The sequence below is a fragment of the Eutrigla gurnardus genome (genome assembly GCF_963514095.1).
Source record: "Eutrigla gurnardus genome assembly, chromosome: 18".
Lineage (NCBI taxonomy): Eukaryota > Metazoa > Chordata > Actinopteri > Perciformes > Triglidae > Eutrigla > Eutrigla gurnardus.
The window spans coordinates 21230285-21245581 of record NC_139929.1 but is presented as its reverse complement, the minus strand read 5'-3'; the positions used below and the strand labels follow the sequence as shown (position 1 = coordinate 21245581).

General features: G+C 38.9%; 1 protein-coding gene across 1 annotated transcript; it reads left to right on the top strand.

Moving 5' to 3' along the window:
- The first annotated feature begins 10173 nt into the window (after positions 1-10173).
- Positions 10174-14321, top strand: LOC311028985 (uncharacterized protein). Its single transcript, XM_084033830.1, has 6 exons — positions 10174-10270; positions 11212-11287; positions 11882-12091; positions 12241-12342; positions 13824-13919; positions 14007-14321. Exons 2-6 carry the CDS (start codon positions 11224-11226, stop codon positions 14318-14320), a joined length of 786 nt encoding a protein of 261 aa, XP_083889956.1. The 5' UTR covers positions 10174-10270; positions 11212-11223; the 3' UTR covers position 14321.
- The last annotated feature ends 976 nt before the right edge of the window (positions 14322-15297 follow it).

The following is a 15297-nucleotide window of genomic DNA, read 5'->3' as shown; positions in this document are numbered from 1 at the left end:
CAATCGAACAATTAAAAAGGCGTGAAATTCGAGCACTAGCCTTCACAACCTGCTGTTATCCAGTGACATATACACAACAAGCACAAGAGACCGCTAGTTATAATATAATAAGATTTATTAAAATCAGTAATAATGATCACAATCAATAACACTGCAATTAACAAAGCCTTATTACCTAACTACCTAACACACAAAGCTAAGCTAAACAAAGGAAGAGACACACGTGGAGTGTGTGTGTGTGTGTGTGCGCGTGTGTGTGGAGAGAGCGAGAGAGAGAGAGAGAGAGAGAGAGAGAGAGATATGGCCGGGCGCGACCACCAGATGGAGCTATTCCTCACAGCGTTCAGGGGCGGAGCCACTGATGTCCGATAGAATCGCGCGAGAGAGAGAGAGCGAGTGAGAGATGGCCAGGTATAGCCACCAGATAGAGCTATGTCCTTAGCGTCCGGAGACGGAAACAGCTGGCGTAGGATACGTGTGGGGGCGGTGTTTGTATGTGCACATGTGTGTTAGGCAGAACAAAGAGAGAGAGAATGCGCACGTAATACACAAAGGATCAGTAAGCTATTAATAATAATAATAATAATAACTTTATTTATATAGCACCTTTCAAAACCAAGTTACAAAGTGCTTAACAATACAACTGATAATATAATGAGATAAAATCCAAACATAAAATAAAAACATGAAAACATGATCAAATTAATTTAAATAGCTACAACAATGAACAACAATTAAGAAAAGGCCTTAAGGTAAAAGTGAGTTTTAAGAAGGGATTTAAAAGATGAAACTGAGTTTGCCTGCCTGAGATCTCCGCGCAGGGAGTTCCATAGCTGAGGGGCCCTAACAGCAAAGGCCCGGTCACCCTTGCTGACAAGTCGGGATTTTGGAGGGCCATGTTGGAGGATCTCAGGCAGCGATGAGGCTCATAAGGAGTCAGCAGATCGCGGATATAGGCAGGAGCCTGACCATTCAAGGCTTTAAAAACAAGCAGTAAAATCTTAAAATCAATTCTAAAACTCACAGGTAACCAGTGAAGGGCAGCAAGGATTGGAGTAATGTGGTCGCATCTCTTAGTACGTGTTAAAAACCTAGCAGCAGCGTTTTGTATCAGCTGCAGTCGTTGGATGTTACGCCTGCTGATACCAGAATAAAGTGCATTGCAGTAGTCCAATCTGGAGGAGATAAAAGCATGGATGACCTTTTCTAAGTCTGCAGAGGACAGGAATGGTCTGATCTTGGTTAGCAGTCTCAGTTGGGCAAAGCAGGACTGCAACACTTTAGTCACCTGAGTATTGAAAGATAATTCGGAGTCAAAAATTACACCCAGATTGTATTTATTAATGATCTGCCTAAAATTTGCTCCAACTGTCCACTTATATGCCGATGACACTGTTATATACACCTCTAAATCAAATATAGCGCAGATCCAGAACTCTCTACAGTCCGATTTTGATATGGTTCAAGACTGGTTCTGCAAGAACAAACTTGTATTGAACAAAAATAAGTCATGTAGTATGATTTTTAGTACACGTCATCTCCAATCCCAGTCAGCTGATTTTCATATTTATTTTTCCGATGGATCCCCTGTTGACAAAGTTGACACATTTAAATATCTTGGACTTTGGATTGATCCTGAACTCTCATTTAAACCTCACATTGATTACATTGTTAAAAAAGCATATGGTTGTCTCGCTTCACTTTACCGTTCAATCAACTGTTTCACATTTCATGTCAGAAAAAGGTTAATCACACAACTGATACTACCACTTATTGATTATGTTGATGTTGTTTATCAAAACATCTCTGACACTCACCTTAAATCTCTGACTATATTATTTAACTCCTTATGTAGATTTGTTTTGAGATGTCCTTTTAGAACATATCATTGTCTCATGTTTGATTCTCTGAACTGGCTACAACCCAAATTAAGAAGGCAATCCTTGGTTCCATTTTCTTTTCAAATGTATTTATTTTAATTGTCCTCCTTATTTAAAAGAACTTATGATTCCATACAACTCCCATACCCACTTAGACATACCAACTTCCCTTATTGCTTTGTTCCTAGACTCTCTAAAGAGGTTGGTAAAAGGTCATTCCAATATAAAGCCCCATTTGATTGGAATAATCTCCCTCCTTCTTTGCGTTCTATTACCTCTTTACATTGTTTCAGGAGGTCACTATATTTACATCTTAAAACAAACTGCTCTTGTTTTTAGTTAATTACTTCATTGATTCTTCCATTGTTATTCCTTCTTTCTCCATTTTGTTATTTTGTTATTTCTACTATGTTATTTAATATTTCTATTCTGTTAAATTTATGGGGGTAGGGGTGGTATGTGGGAGTGTGTGAGCAAGATGTCTGTATTTGTTGTATTGTATTTGTTGTATTGTATTGTCATGTTATGTATGTCTACAATGTAATGTAGTGTATTGCTGATGTTGTGTGTTCTATGTATATGCTTGTTCAGGGACCCCCTTGAAAATGAGATGCTACATCTCAAGGGGCTATCCTTTAATAAATTAAAATTCAAATTGCGGGCCTCTTTTCTTACATTGTTGGATAAGGCGCCCAGACTAGAGGAGAGATTATCCAAGCTAGTAGTGCTGGGGCCAAAGGGGGTCATTATGACAATGTCTGATTTGGAGTCATTCAGCTGCAAAACATTTTCAGACATCCAACGTTTTATCTCAGCAAGGCAGGACATAATGCAGGAAACCTCGGTTATGCCCGGCCGTAGTGGGACATACAACTGAGTGTCATCTGCATAACAGTGAAAGTCAATGTTGTGTCTATGCATGATTTGCGTAGGGGTAGCATGTACACAGTGAATAGGAGGGGACCCAAGATAGACCCCTGAGGAACCCCACAGGAGAGAGGAGACCAAGAAGAGGAGGCTTCTCCAAGCGATACAGAGAATGACCTGTTGGACAAATAGGAGATGAACCAATCCAGAGCCACATCAGTGATACCAACATGATATTTCAGACGGCTGATTAAGACATTATGGTCCACTGTGTCAAAAGCTGAGCTGAGGTCAAGGAGAATTAATATTGAGAACATGCCTGAGTCGGCTGCAAGCAGTAGGTCATTGGTAACCTTGACCAGTGCAGTCTCAGTGCTGTGAAGGGAGCGGAAAAATATGGGCATCACTTTGCGCTGGGTTGTGAGCTTGTAGAGTTGCTTTTTTCACTACTCTCTACAGTACACATTTGTTTTCTAATTCTGTATTTCATGGAATTTCTTGGATTTTTCTTTTATTTCTTCATGAAATTACAGTGGAACAAAAATGACATTTGCTTTTCACAGTAATTCATGGAAATATTTGCTTTCTTGGAATCATTTTTCTTTACTTATTATTAAAATAATAATTAATAACAAAATGTAGGAAACAAAGAATAAAAGGGACCCAAAACAATGTGACTGCGACCCACAAATGCGTCCCAAAACACTGTTTAGGAAACAGTGCTGTAGTCTATTGAATGCAGTATTACAGTACACATGGAAAATAGATTTCGTACCTGTTCTCCATCCTGAACGTCCTAATGATGGTCGACACTGTGAAGCGGCTGAGGTTTGGCTGGACCCTCTGGCCAGCCTCCCTCATGCTCAACCCATTCTCTGCAAATACACATCTGATGCAACACTACTAACTCTCAAAGCAACTAACAGCATCAAAAACAACTGACTAAAAATCACATGAACGACACTAAATAGGGAAATATCCTCGATCCTGCCAAGTGAGTCACATGACAACCCAAACCAATCAAGTGATTCATATGACGTTGGAAGCACTCGACTGCTTCAAAATCTTTCAAACATTGAGGAGATTTAAACATCACAGTCAACATTTATACCCAGACACATTGACATGCATCATACAGCCGTCTTCATCAGCTGGTCTGGACACGAAGACGAGTCCTTCGGAACACACAACATTCAGCAGGCCTCCTGCACAAGTTGTACCAAGTTCAACTGATGCAGGTATTAGAAATAATAACACAATATAGTGATCAAAATGTGACTAATCTCCACATTCAGTAACCATTCAATATACTATAGTATCGGATACTGAATTTGGGGGAAATGAAACAAACATAAGCCCTGTTTTCATTTTAGTGATGAGACATCTTTCAGATTGTAACACTGGTTTTAAATATTTAAATTAATTTAAATTCACTAATTCATTAAAATATCAGTCCAAGAACAGTTTATTATTTTCAATTCAATTTAATTTATAGTTACATATCACAACAAAAGTTCTCTCAGGACATGTTTCCACACAGAGCAGGACTAGAACACGCTCATGATTTTCATCATTTTCATCAAAGCCCCAACATCACCAAGAGCAAGCGTTACAAAGCTTTGATGAATGGAAAATCAGCTGCAGTATCATCATAGTTTAGAATTCATTAGTTTGAATTTAGCAGAATTTTCTCCATCAATGAATAAACAGTTCAATATACATTCATCTTTATTTGTCATATGGATGTTTTCTATTCTAATCTGTGTGTGCTCTGTTTCAGACACATTTCTCAAGTTGATGGTTTTCACTGGACAGCAACTATTTGCTCCAGTCACAAATGCATGTTCCTCAACACAACAATGTTCAGTCTAAACACAAAGCCATCCCAATATACTACATTAATTTAAGTCCATTTACACAAACATTAATACATTTAATAACAAGTACAAGGAGGAACGAACCTGACTGATTACAAATAAGTGAATAAATAAATGAAATCATGTCTATTATATATAGTAAATGGTTTGTTGACAATTTTAAGTTGACATCTTCAACCAAATCAGGATTTATTTCATAAGCAATTGAAAGTGTGACCTGATTTATTTACATTTTATATAATATTTTGACTTTGTGTCTGTTTGCAAAGGGTATGAATAATTTTGGACATGTCATTTTTTCTTCAAATGGAAATAAAAGCTCAAATATTTTTTTCCACAATGATGCCTGTTGTACATCGTACAATGACACCTGTCATTTCCAATCAAGAAAAAACTTGCTGGTTGCATAAAAGTAACTTTAAGTCAAAATTTGCCAGCGGTATGAATAAACCTTGCAGTGAGCATGGTAGTAGCTTGATTGATGACTGTTTTTATAACCTTTATTTAACCAGGAAAATGTTTCATTGAGATTAAACATTTCTTTTACAAGAGAGTCCTGGCCAAGATTGATGGTTGATGGGTGCTAGGTTGTGCTAACATTGTAGCTGCTCAATCAACACTCCAAATAAGACATATAGACATAAATACAGCATAGACCTTGTTGTTTGGACTACAGACAGTCTCTGTTTTTTTTCCACATAGTCTGGTCTGGTCTCTGGACTAATGTGAGCTACTATCTAGACCTCTGGGGAACCACAGACAGTCTCTGGTTTCTCCACATAGTCTGGTCTGGTCTCTGGACTAATGTGAGCTACTATCTAGACCTCCTGGGGACCACAGACAGTCTCTGGTTTCTCTACATAGTCTGGTCTGGTCTCTGGACTAATGTGAGCTACCATATAGACCTCTGGGGACCACAGACAGTCTCTGGTTTCTCCACATAGTCTGGTCTGGTCTCTGGACTAATGTGAGCTACCATATAGACCTCTGGGGACCACAGACAGTCTCTGGTTTCTCCACATAGTCTGGTCTGGTCTCTGGACTAATGTGAGCTACTATCTAGACCTCCTGGGGACCACAGACAGTCTCTGGTTTCTCTACATAGTCTGGTCTGGTCTCTGGACTAATGTGAGCTACTATCTAGAACTCTGGGGGACCACAGACAGTCTCTGGTTCCTCCACATAGTCTGGTCTGGTCTCTGGACTAATGTGAGCTACCATATAGACCTCTGGGGACCACAGACAGTCTCTGGTTTCTCTACATAGTCTGGTCTGGTTCCCCACTGACACGCTTTAGAGACACAGATTCACATCTTTGAATTGACTCTGTAAGTATTTTCGGTAACACTTTCTATGAAGACCACATCTATAGTGCATTATGAGCACATTCATAGTAAATTATAATGCTCATCATAATCAATCATAATGCATTACAACTACACTCATAGACACACATAAAGCTTTATGATGCACTATATCAACAGTTATAAATCTAGCTTATACTGACTTATAAATCCAAGGGCCTTATGAGTGCTCTTGACCGGTTATAAACTACAGGCTGGCTGCTGGGACTTATAATACATTATAACTACTTATACCCCTCTATACACACACTCAACAATCAACTGTTATAAGGACTCATAGGATGCCATAAGTATATATAAGTTATCAATGTATGCTTTAAGTAAAGTGAGGTTCATATTGATGCATCTATAATGCAGTATACCTAATCATGATGTTTCATTGTTGGCGTTAAGTAAAGTGTAACACATTTGCATGCATTTAAAAGAAGCTATGCTGCATCATAAGTCATTTTGTCAGATACCAAATATAGAGAATTACACTAAGATTAGGAATATAACTGTAAAGCTTGGTTTCAACCTGTAGGGGGCAATCCATGTGCATATTTTGACCACAAAATGTAAATTTTGAAGATTTACAGATTTGGACCTGAATCAATCACCAACACTACTAAATACAGACATAATAGTTTACAGCTGAAAACATTGGTTTTGGGGTTTAGTTACTGTTTAAGGTATAAAACACAAAAAGGGAGAAAAAGACATAGTACATTTTTCAAGCTTTATTTTACCAATGAAAACAGTTGTGTTAATTTCACTGTTAACTGTTCTACCATCTTAAACGTTAAATGCGTAGGATTTAGATGCATCTACTTGTGAAACTATGCAGCCACTGGTCTCTATTTACATTCATGAGTGTTGAATTTCCTCCTATCACGAATGAGCTGGCGGTGAGAAGGTGAAAAATCCAGGTTTTAACTTCTTTCTTAATAAACTGTAAAGTGCAAACATGGGCATGGAAACTACTTCAAGCCACTACAAATATACAAATGTAACAAAATCCAGGTTTTAACTTCTTTCTTAATAAACTGTAAAGTGCAAACATGGGCATGGAAACTACTTCAAGCCACTACAAATATACAAATGTAACATATTACATACTGTAGGTGTGAACTGCCAAACTAATCTTTAATACAACAATTCACATTGTTTGGGTGGCAATTGGAAGCAGAGTGCCCTCTTCCTTCATTTTCAAAATCTTTTCTTTGACCTCTGGGGTCATGGCACTGCGGCACCTATCAATGAATGTTGACTGCTTTTTTCCCTGCTCATTCCAGGCCCCCACATGAAACTATGCCACTGTAAAGGTCTGTCTCTATTTACATTCATGAATGTTGAATTTCCTTAGATCATGAATGAGCCGGCCAAGGATGCCATATCTGTGACATCGTCCAAGCCAATATTCCCACTCAATAACTCGTAAATGTTCTTTTAAAAGCGCTGTACTCCTATTTCCTCTATGACGCCAAACATCACTTTTAAAGGTTTGCCAGGCTCTCTCTAAATTCTGTGTGTGACCTCTGGAAACAGGATCTACAAAGTGTCTCTTGTGGCAGACAGTATGATGATCGTATCCTTCCTCTGACAGTGCTCTCTTGTAAGCTCTCCACTCATCAGTCACAATGCTTGATCCTCTCTTAACATGGTGCTTTATGATTGGCAGAAGCTGGTCTGTGGAACGCCTCCTCACGATCTTGAGAATGGGTCTCCTGGTGGTATGTGATACTTCCAAGATGCCAAAGACCCATTTTTTATTCCGTCTCCATGCTGGTCCCATCCTCCCACGGTTGTACTGTCAAACATTGTTAGGGATATAGTACATCAAATTAATACAAGCACTTTGAAATTCAATTTACATGGGTGTTCAAAAGACCTGAGTCTAACTTCATAGTACACAGATGGATTATTAATTTTGCTGGTCAAGGAATAAATCATAAGGTCTATTATTTGTTTACTCATTTCAGTCTAACAGCCATAACCAACAAAAAACAGCACAAGTACAATCAACTATCAATTTCAAATGGGATGATTTACTTTGTCATTTGAAAACTGGTTCTATCAAATAAAGTTCCACATATTGAGCAAATGTATCTTACCTTCCTTTTGTGTGAGAATTTACTTTCATCCAGCATAACAAAGCTATGTCGGCCGCCAACTTTCATTTTACCCTGACTGCGCAACTTGTGAATAGCACGTCTGCAGACCTGCATATAGGAAAACACAAAGCACAACATTACTAACTGCTAAATACTAACTGGAAAGTCTGGTTTCTGACATAAGAGAATAATGTATAGCCAACCATATTTTTTGAGCAATGAAGGATCTCTAATTACCTTGATGTGGCTTATAAGCCAGTTTACCAATGGTATTTCTAATTTTACTAAAGGAAAATGTGGTGTGACATACTTTTCTCAGAGACGAAGCCATCTTTGTTAAGGTTCTGCTACTTGCTGCAACACCGTCCTCGATAAGGTCAACTTGTCTCAAGCGCAGTCCTTGGGAAAATCTACAAAGACATGAAAACAAGAACAGATCACTAGCCCAATGGATAAAAACTGAATATAAAAACTCACACTGATTGTTTTTTTTTAATTCTAAGAGCCCGAGGCCTATTCCAGAAAGTAGAAATGAGAGGAGAGAAACCCTTGTTGTAAACTCTGGGTCAGTTACCATGGTAACACATTGTCTCTGTCTCCTCCCTCTTACAGAGCTGACATACTGTTTTTTTTTTACCCATTGAGTCAGTCCATAGCAAACTGCATATTGAAGCATAGTAGTGGTGGTATCCTGGTTGGATATCAGTTTACTCGGTCTTCAAGTCCACTTTTATGTCCTGTCACTTTCAGAATAAAACACCTGCATGTACTCTTTACCTTTAAGTGATATCTTAACACTGCGCAGACAAGATAGCTTTATTTAGTCATTGGTCTGATTTCAACTGAGTTCCATTAGCAACAGACAAATTGCAACTATTTGCGTTACTGTAAAAAAAAAAAGTAGCTTTATGTCAAAGAATTTGGATTTTTCTTGTAATGAGATGGCAAACTGTAGTCTTGTAGTTACTCCTATAGTCGCGTAGCGTGTAGTCTTGTGTATAATAATTGAGATTGCATTCTCTGCACCTCGCATGCGGGAATAATTCAAACTTGAGGAGAAATTATACAGTGGGAGACGCTGTGTCTGTCATATATCACAAAACAGGGTCAGAGCGCACAGCAGTAGACATTATGACGGCGAGACCCCGGTGCCTCGAGCCGCCGGGCCGTTCATCATCATCATCATCACCACCGTCTTCACCATCCGCGCTCCACAGCTGCACCGGATTCCCGTCCAACACCAGAACGGCGGGACGGTGGGACACCGGGGACCGCGTGGCCTTCGCGCGCCGCTCAGACCAGCAGCAGCCCCAACTCCGGCTCCAGCTCGCGGCAAGTTTGCACGTTTCTCCACGGACAACAGGCTGCCGAGACCAGGCACGAGCGGCGCGCAAGCAGAACACGATCCTGACTTTTTTTTTTAACCGACAACCGACAAATTCAATTCATAGTAACGCACCGCATTTAACGTTCAGTAACGATAACGGCGTTGTAACGACGGAAACAGTAATTAGTTAGATTAAAAAATAACGGCGTTACCTAATGCCGTTATTTTAAACGGCGTTATTCCAAACACTGGATGGCAGTCTGGTGAGGGCTTGGAAAAAGCAAAAGTCAGCACTCTCAGTGGAGGTTGACGTAAAACGGGTCAGACTGCAAGGCGTAAATAATATGGTATAGCAAGACCAAATATCAATATATCAAAAACAAGACAATATATTTTACAAACACGAGCAAAACATTTCCACTAACGTTAGTCTTGTTGAAAGTGGCTAGCTAGCTTTTCTTACCAGTGGAAGCCGTCCTGTCTTGAAACATGCACAGCAGTCATTGGAGTATCACATGATTTACACATCATTTGGCGCTTCAAGAGTCCCTTCCTCTGCATCCAAAGAACAATCTTTCTTCGATTGTCAACAGTATCTCTTGCACGCAATAAATCGGTTAATCCTTGCTTTAATTCATCCATGTTGAGACTAGAGCACTGCAAAAGTGCTCTAGTTGAGACCACCCTCGCTTTTCGTTTCCCCAAATGGCGCTCAGTTTGAAAGTTGCGGGCGGTTCTCCTCGCGCATGCGCATTGCGCCCAATCAGGAACAGCTCTCTCTTCTTCTTCACTTCTGGCGTCGTGTGGCTGCAGACCCGAGACCGCAGACCAGAGCTGTGTGCGTTTGTGAGCTGAAAAACGTGTAAGTGTCATACTTTTTTGTTTGCCACAAACTTTGCTTTCTACTGTTAGTTCAAAAAATCAGTTTGCTTTTAGGAAGGAGCCAAGACAGGTAACTTCCTTTTTTTCCCCCTTTCTCATGGTTAGTCTTTGGTGAAGTCTGACCTCCTGTCACATTTGAGTTACTTTCCTGCACGTGTTCAACTTGAAAAAGGTGCATTGACTGGTTGTATTGGTAAGAGATGAAAAAAAAAACAGTAGCAAGACAAATTAAATATGTGACTCAAGATAAACGAAAAATAAAATCACCTGCAAATGCAGACTGCGAACATACAACAGACCGAGCTAACGTTGAGTTTGCTTGCTAGCAAGGAACCTGCTAACTGACACTGCACATATTTTCTCCTGTGATGAGCTTGTTGTAGGATATTTCATTTTATAGCTGTTGTTATTTTTCAAAATAGCTGAAAAGCTCAAAATTGTATTATTGGGTATAAATTGGGTATATATTGGGTATACCCGATTTGGGTATACCCGAAATCGAATTATGGTCATCCTAGTTAACATCTATAGATGTTAACTAGGATGACCATAATTCGATTTCCAAAAAAATAGGACTAAGTTGACCCCCTCCCCCCACCCGCCGCCCCAGGATTGTAAAAAGTGGACATGTCCCAGCAAAAGAAAACTGGCATAAATAGCCAACTATTTTTATTGGCATCTTTTATATTGTTTCTATATTTAGATTGTCATAGGTATTAAGAATTTTCATTCATGAAGTGCATCCCTCATGTTTTTGTATATTTGACTGCTGCATGTACAGTATGTAAATTATTATTATGTATATGCAAGTTAATAATTAACAGGTAGGCTAATGCATCTGTAATAGATATCATAATGCAGAAATTTTTGTAACAATAATAGCATTTTCTTGAAACTGTGCCTTGCTTTTTATTAATCTAGCCCGCTTCAACCATGAGTCGTCGCAAGGTGAAAGCCAATCCCAAGGCTGAGTCATCTCCCCAGAACAGCATAAAAGGTCTGGTAATATCCTTTTTTTCTGGTATTGTAACTAATTGTCGAGATGTGGGTCATTGACTACCAAATATTAATAACAGCATTGTTTTTAATAATGTGTGGCTCAAGGTTTTTACAATACTGTATAGTGTTTTATACTGTACACTGTGTCTTGCTGCTGTCACAAGAGAATTTCCCAGTTTGGGACCAATAAAGTAGGTTCTCAGTATGGTCCATGTCTATGGCTGATGCCGTGGCTGTTCAATACATTGTTTCAGCATCAACATCACATAAGCAATAGTCATATTGTATTACATTTTTGTATTTATACATTGTATAAAAAACAAAAAAAAGCAAAACTGAGAGGGCAGGCAGGTGATACACAGATTCTACATGCACAGCAATTACAAAGAGTGTATAGTGACACAATGACCCAATTGCAGCACACAATTAGTTACATCTTAGAATCTTTGAGACCTTTGTGCATAGATACACAATCAGGGATTCTTAATTTATGTGTTGCAATTATACATACCTCCTGTTATTATTTATTCCTGTTATTATTGTAAGAGAAATTCTTATGTAAGGGTTACTTCATTTGTAATTATTTCAACAGTCTCACCAAATGAAGTTATGGAGGTTCAAAAACTCAAAGAACTCCTGGAGGCAGAGAAAGAGAAGGGGCAATTTCGTGATGAAACCATCTCCCTCCTCAAAGATGATAAGACTTACCTGAAAGGAGAACTTCAGAAAAAGGATGAGCTCATCCATCAGCTACTCTCCAAGAAGGATGAAGATAATTCCACAATCATGCCTGGCAAGTCAGGTGAGTAATTATCCATTCACATTCATACAGTACAAGTATATTTTTTTCACTCTCAGGTTTTCTCCAGTACACAGACAAAATGTGTTTTCATATTTATTCCTTTCTCACAACTAGATCACTAGCCACAGAATTTGTTTTGTTATTTGCAGGTGTCAAACGCAAGCATGGGAAGAAAGCCAAGCAATTAATGAGCATTGCTTCTGACAAGGAAGATGAAGACTCCAGTTCTGTTCTTTCTGATTCATCTGAAGGTAACAAAGGCACATACAGATGAATCAAATCCCACATTTTTTCTCATTGTCTGGTAGGGTTAGGCGATGTATCGGTATTAAGAGTTATACTGATATATTAATGAATAATTAGTGGTAGGTCACACTCTTCATTTTAGCTTTTACTTGTTATGCAGTGATCTGCTGTCCACTGAAAGCTTGACAGAAGGGCTTTGCCTTCACTGTCAGTTCTGCAGGCCATAATGTCATATTTCCCTTAGTGCATCTGCTTTATCAACAAGTTTTGGTTGGTTGGAAGAGGCCATGTTTATCACTCTCTCACCTCAAACCTTTTTCATTTAATTGACACATTCAGATGCATGTCTTCATGATGACATTTTTTTTTATTACCTGAGCCTGTACTGCCAAAAACAATCTCTAGCTACCCAGGGGGCAAAATCCCAGTTTTTTGAAAAACGGACACGGAGCGTTGTAAAAGGTTTGACACCAGAAATGATATCGAGGAACTTCAAGGATTAAAACCTGGGTGGACAACCCGGTCAACTAGCTGCTGGAAAGCTACAGGGGGGCCAAAACCCCTTTCTTGGGTCATTTTGCTGGCGAAATGATGTAAATGCAAATATTTAGGTACTACAATGGCATAAATAGTCATACAACTATAACATTTGGCAGAGAGTATCTTGACACATAGGGGGAGGCATGAAAAAAAGATTCTGGGGTTTGTTGCAACTCGATTTTAAGATATCACCCTCAACATCCCAAAAAAGAAAGTTTTTTCTATCTCAAAAGCCCCACTTGCTGTGGCCAATGGTCTTCTCTATCTATCTGTTCACTTTGGGGAGACCAGAAATAGAATGGTTTCTGATCATGCCAGTTAACATGTAGTTTTTCACAATAGGTGTTGCATTGTTTGGAGACAGCCTGTAGCTTTCCAGTAGCTAGTAAAGGCTATCTTGGACTCAAATGGAAGCTTATGAATTAAGGACATTTTCTATATACATGTTAGGCATAGATATTCTCCATAAAGTGCTTAAAAATAATAATTTTTATGAGAATTTGTCAGGCGAACAGTACTTTTTTTTGTCTTTTTTGGGATGTTGAGGGTGATATCTTAAAATCGAGTTGCAACAAACCCCAGAATCTTTTTTTCATGACTCCCTCTGTGTCAAGATACTCTCTGCCAAATTTTATAGTTGTATGACTATTTATGCCATTGTAGTACCTAAATATTTGCATTTACATCATTTCGCCAGCAAAATGACCCAAGAAAGGGGTTTTGGCCCCCTGTAGCTTTCCAGCAGCTAGTTGACCGGGTTGTCCACCCAGGTTTTAATCCTTGAAGTTCCTCGATATCATTTCTGGTGTCAAACCTTTTACAACGCTCCGTGTCGGTTTTTTTGCTTTGCCCCCTGGGTAAGCAGCTTATTCCATGGCATTTGTTTATATTTTGAAAGTTGACACTATAATGATCTGTTTTGATCCTCCCTTGATTTCTCTTCTAGATTCATCCATGAAGAGCTACCGAATGAAATCTCCACCCTCTTCCTCCTCTTCCCGCAAAGTTAAACCCACTGATGACCTGATGAGAAGAAGAAGAGGTAATTGCTCATTACAGTTTTAACAAGTTTGCACATTTTGACAGCAAGCTTTTTAAACACAATCTGGTTTTAATGTACCATTTACAGCCAGAAACACCAGGAGCATCGTAGCACGATACAAGATGGCCCTGGATGCCTTCAACCGAGGGGGATCGATGAAAGCAGCATTTGAGACCATTGGTGCTGACAGAAACACCGTGTCCAGAACAGCACCTATTGCTGAACTCAGCATTGCTGCACCGGAGATATTTAGAAATGTGGGGGCCTGGGATGAGCGGAGAGAAAAGCTGTCAACATTCATTGATAGGTGCCGCAGTGCCATGACCCCAGAGGTCAAAGAAAAGATTTTGAAAATGAAGGAAGAGGGCACTCTGCTTCCAATTGCCACCCAAACAATGTGAATTGTTGTATTAAAGATTAGTTTGGCAGTTCACACCTACAGTATGTAGTATGTTGCATTTGTATATTTGTAGTGGCTTGAAGTAGTTTCCATGCCCATGTTTGCACTTTACAGTTTATTAAGAAAGAAGTTAAAACCTGGATTTTTCACCTTCTCACCGCCAGCTCATTCGTGATAGGAGGAAATTCAACACTCATGAATGTAAATAGAGACCAGTGGCTGCATAGTTTCACAAGTAGATGCATCTAAATCCTACGCATTTAACGTTTAAGATGGTAGAACAGTTAACAGTGAAATTAACACAACTGTTTTCATTGGTAAAATAAAGCTTGAAAAATGTACTATGTCTTTTTCTCCCTTTTTGTGTTTTATACCTTAAACAGTAACTAAACCCCAAAACCAATGTTTTCAGCTGTAAACTATTATGTCTGTATTTAGTAGTGTTGGTGATTGATTCAGGTCCAAATCTGTAAATCTTCAAAATTTACATTTTGTGGTCAAAATATGCACATGGATTGCCCCCTACAGGTTGAAACCAAGCTTTACAGTTATATTCCTAATCTTAGTGTAATTCTCTATATTTGGTATCTGACAAAATGACTTATGATGCAGCATAGCTTCTTTTAAATGTATGCAAATGTGTTACACTTTACTTAACGCCAACAATGAAACATCATGATTAGGTATACTGCATTATAGATGCATCAATATGAACCTCACTTTACTTAAAGCATACATTGATAACTTATATATACTTATGGCATCCTATGAGTCCTTATAACAGTTGATTGTTGAGTGTGTGTATAGAGGGGTATAAGTAGTTATAATGTATTATAAGTCCCAGCAGCCAGCCTGTAGTTTATAACCGGTCAAGAGCACTCATAAGGCCCTTGGATTTATAAGTCAGTATAAGCTAGATTTATAACTGTTGATATAGTGCATCATAAAGCTTTATGTGTGTCTATGAGTGTAGTTGTA

What these genes read in the sequence shown, in the direction of transcription:
- LOC311028985 (XM_084033830.1), top strand. Translation starts at nt 11,224, where the DNA reads ATGAGTCGTCGCAAGGTGAAAGCCAATCCCAAGGCTGAGTCATCTCCC. An exon ending in AATCATGCCTGGCAAGTCAG is followed by an intron (nt 12,092 to 12,240) that starts GTGAGTAATTAT and finishes TGTTATTTGCAG; the next exon opens with GTGTCAAACGCAAGCATGGG. An exon ending in TCTTTCTGATTCATCTGAAG is followed by an intron (nt 12,343 to 13,823) that starts GTAACAAAGGCA and finishes TTTCTCTTCTAG; the next exon opens with ATTCATCCATGAAGAGCTAC.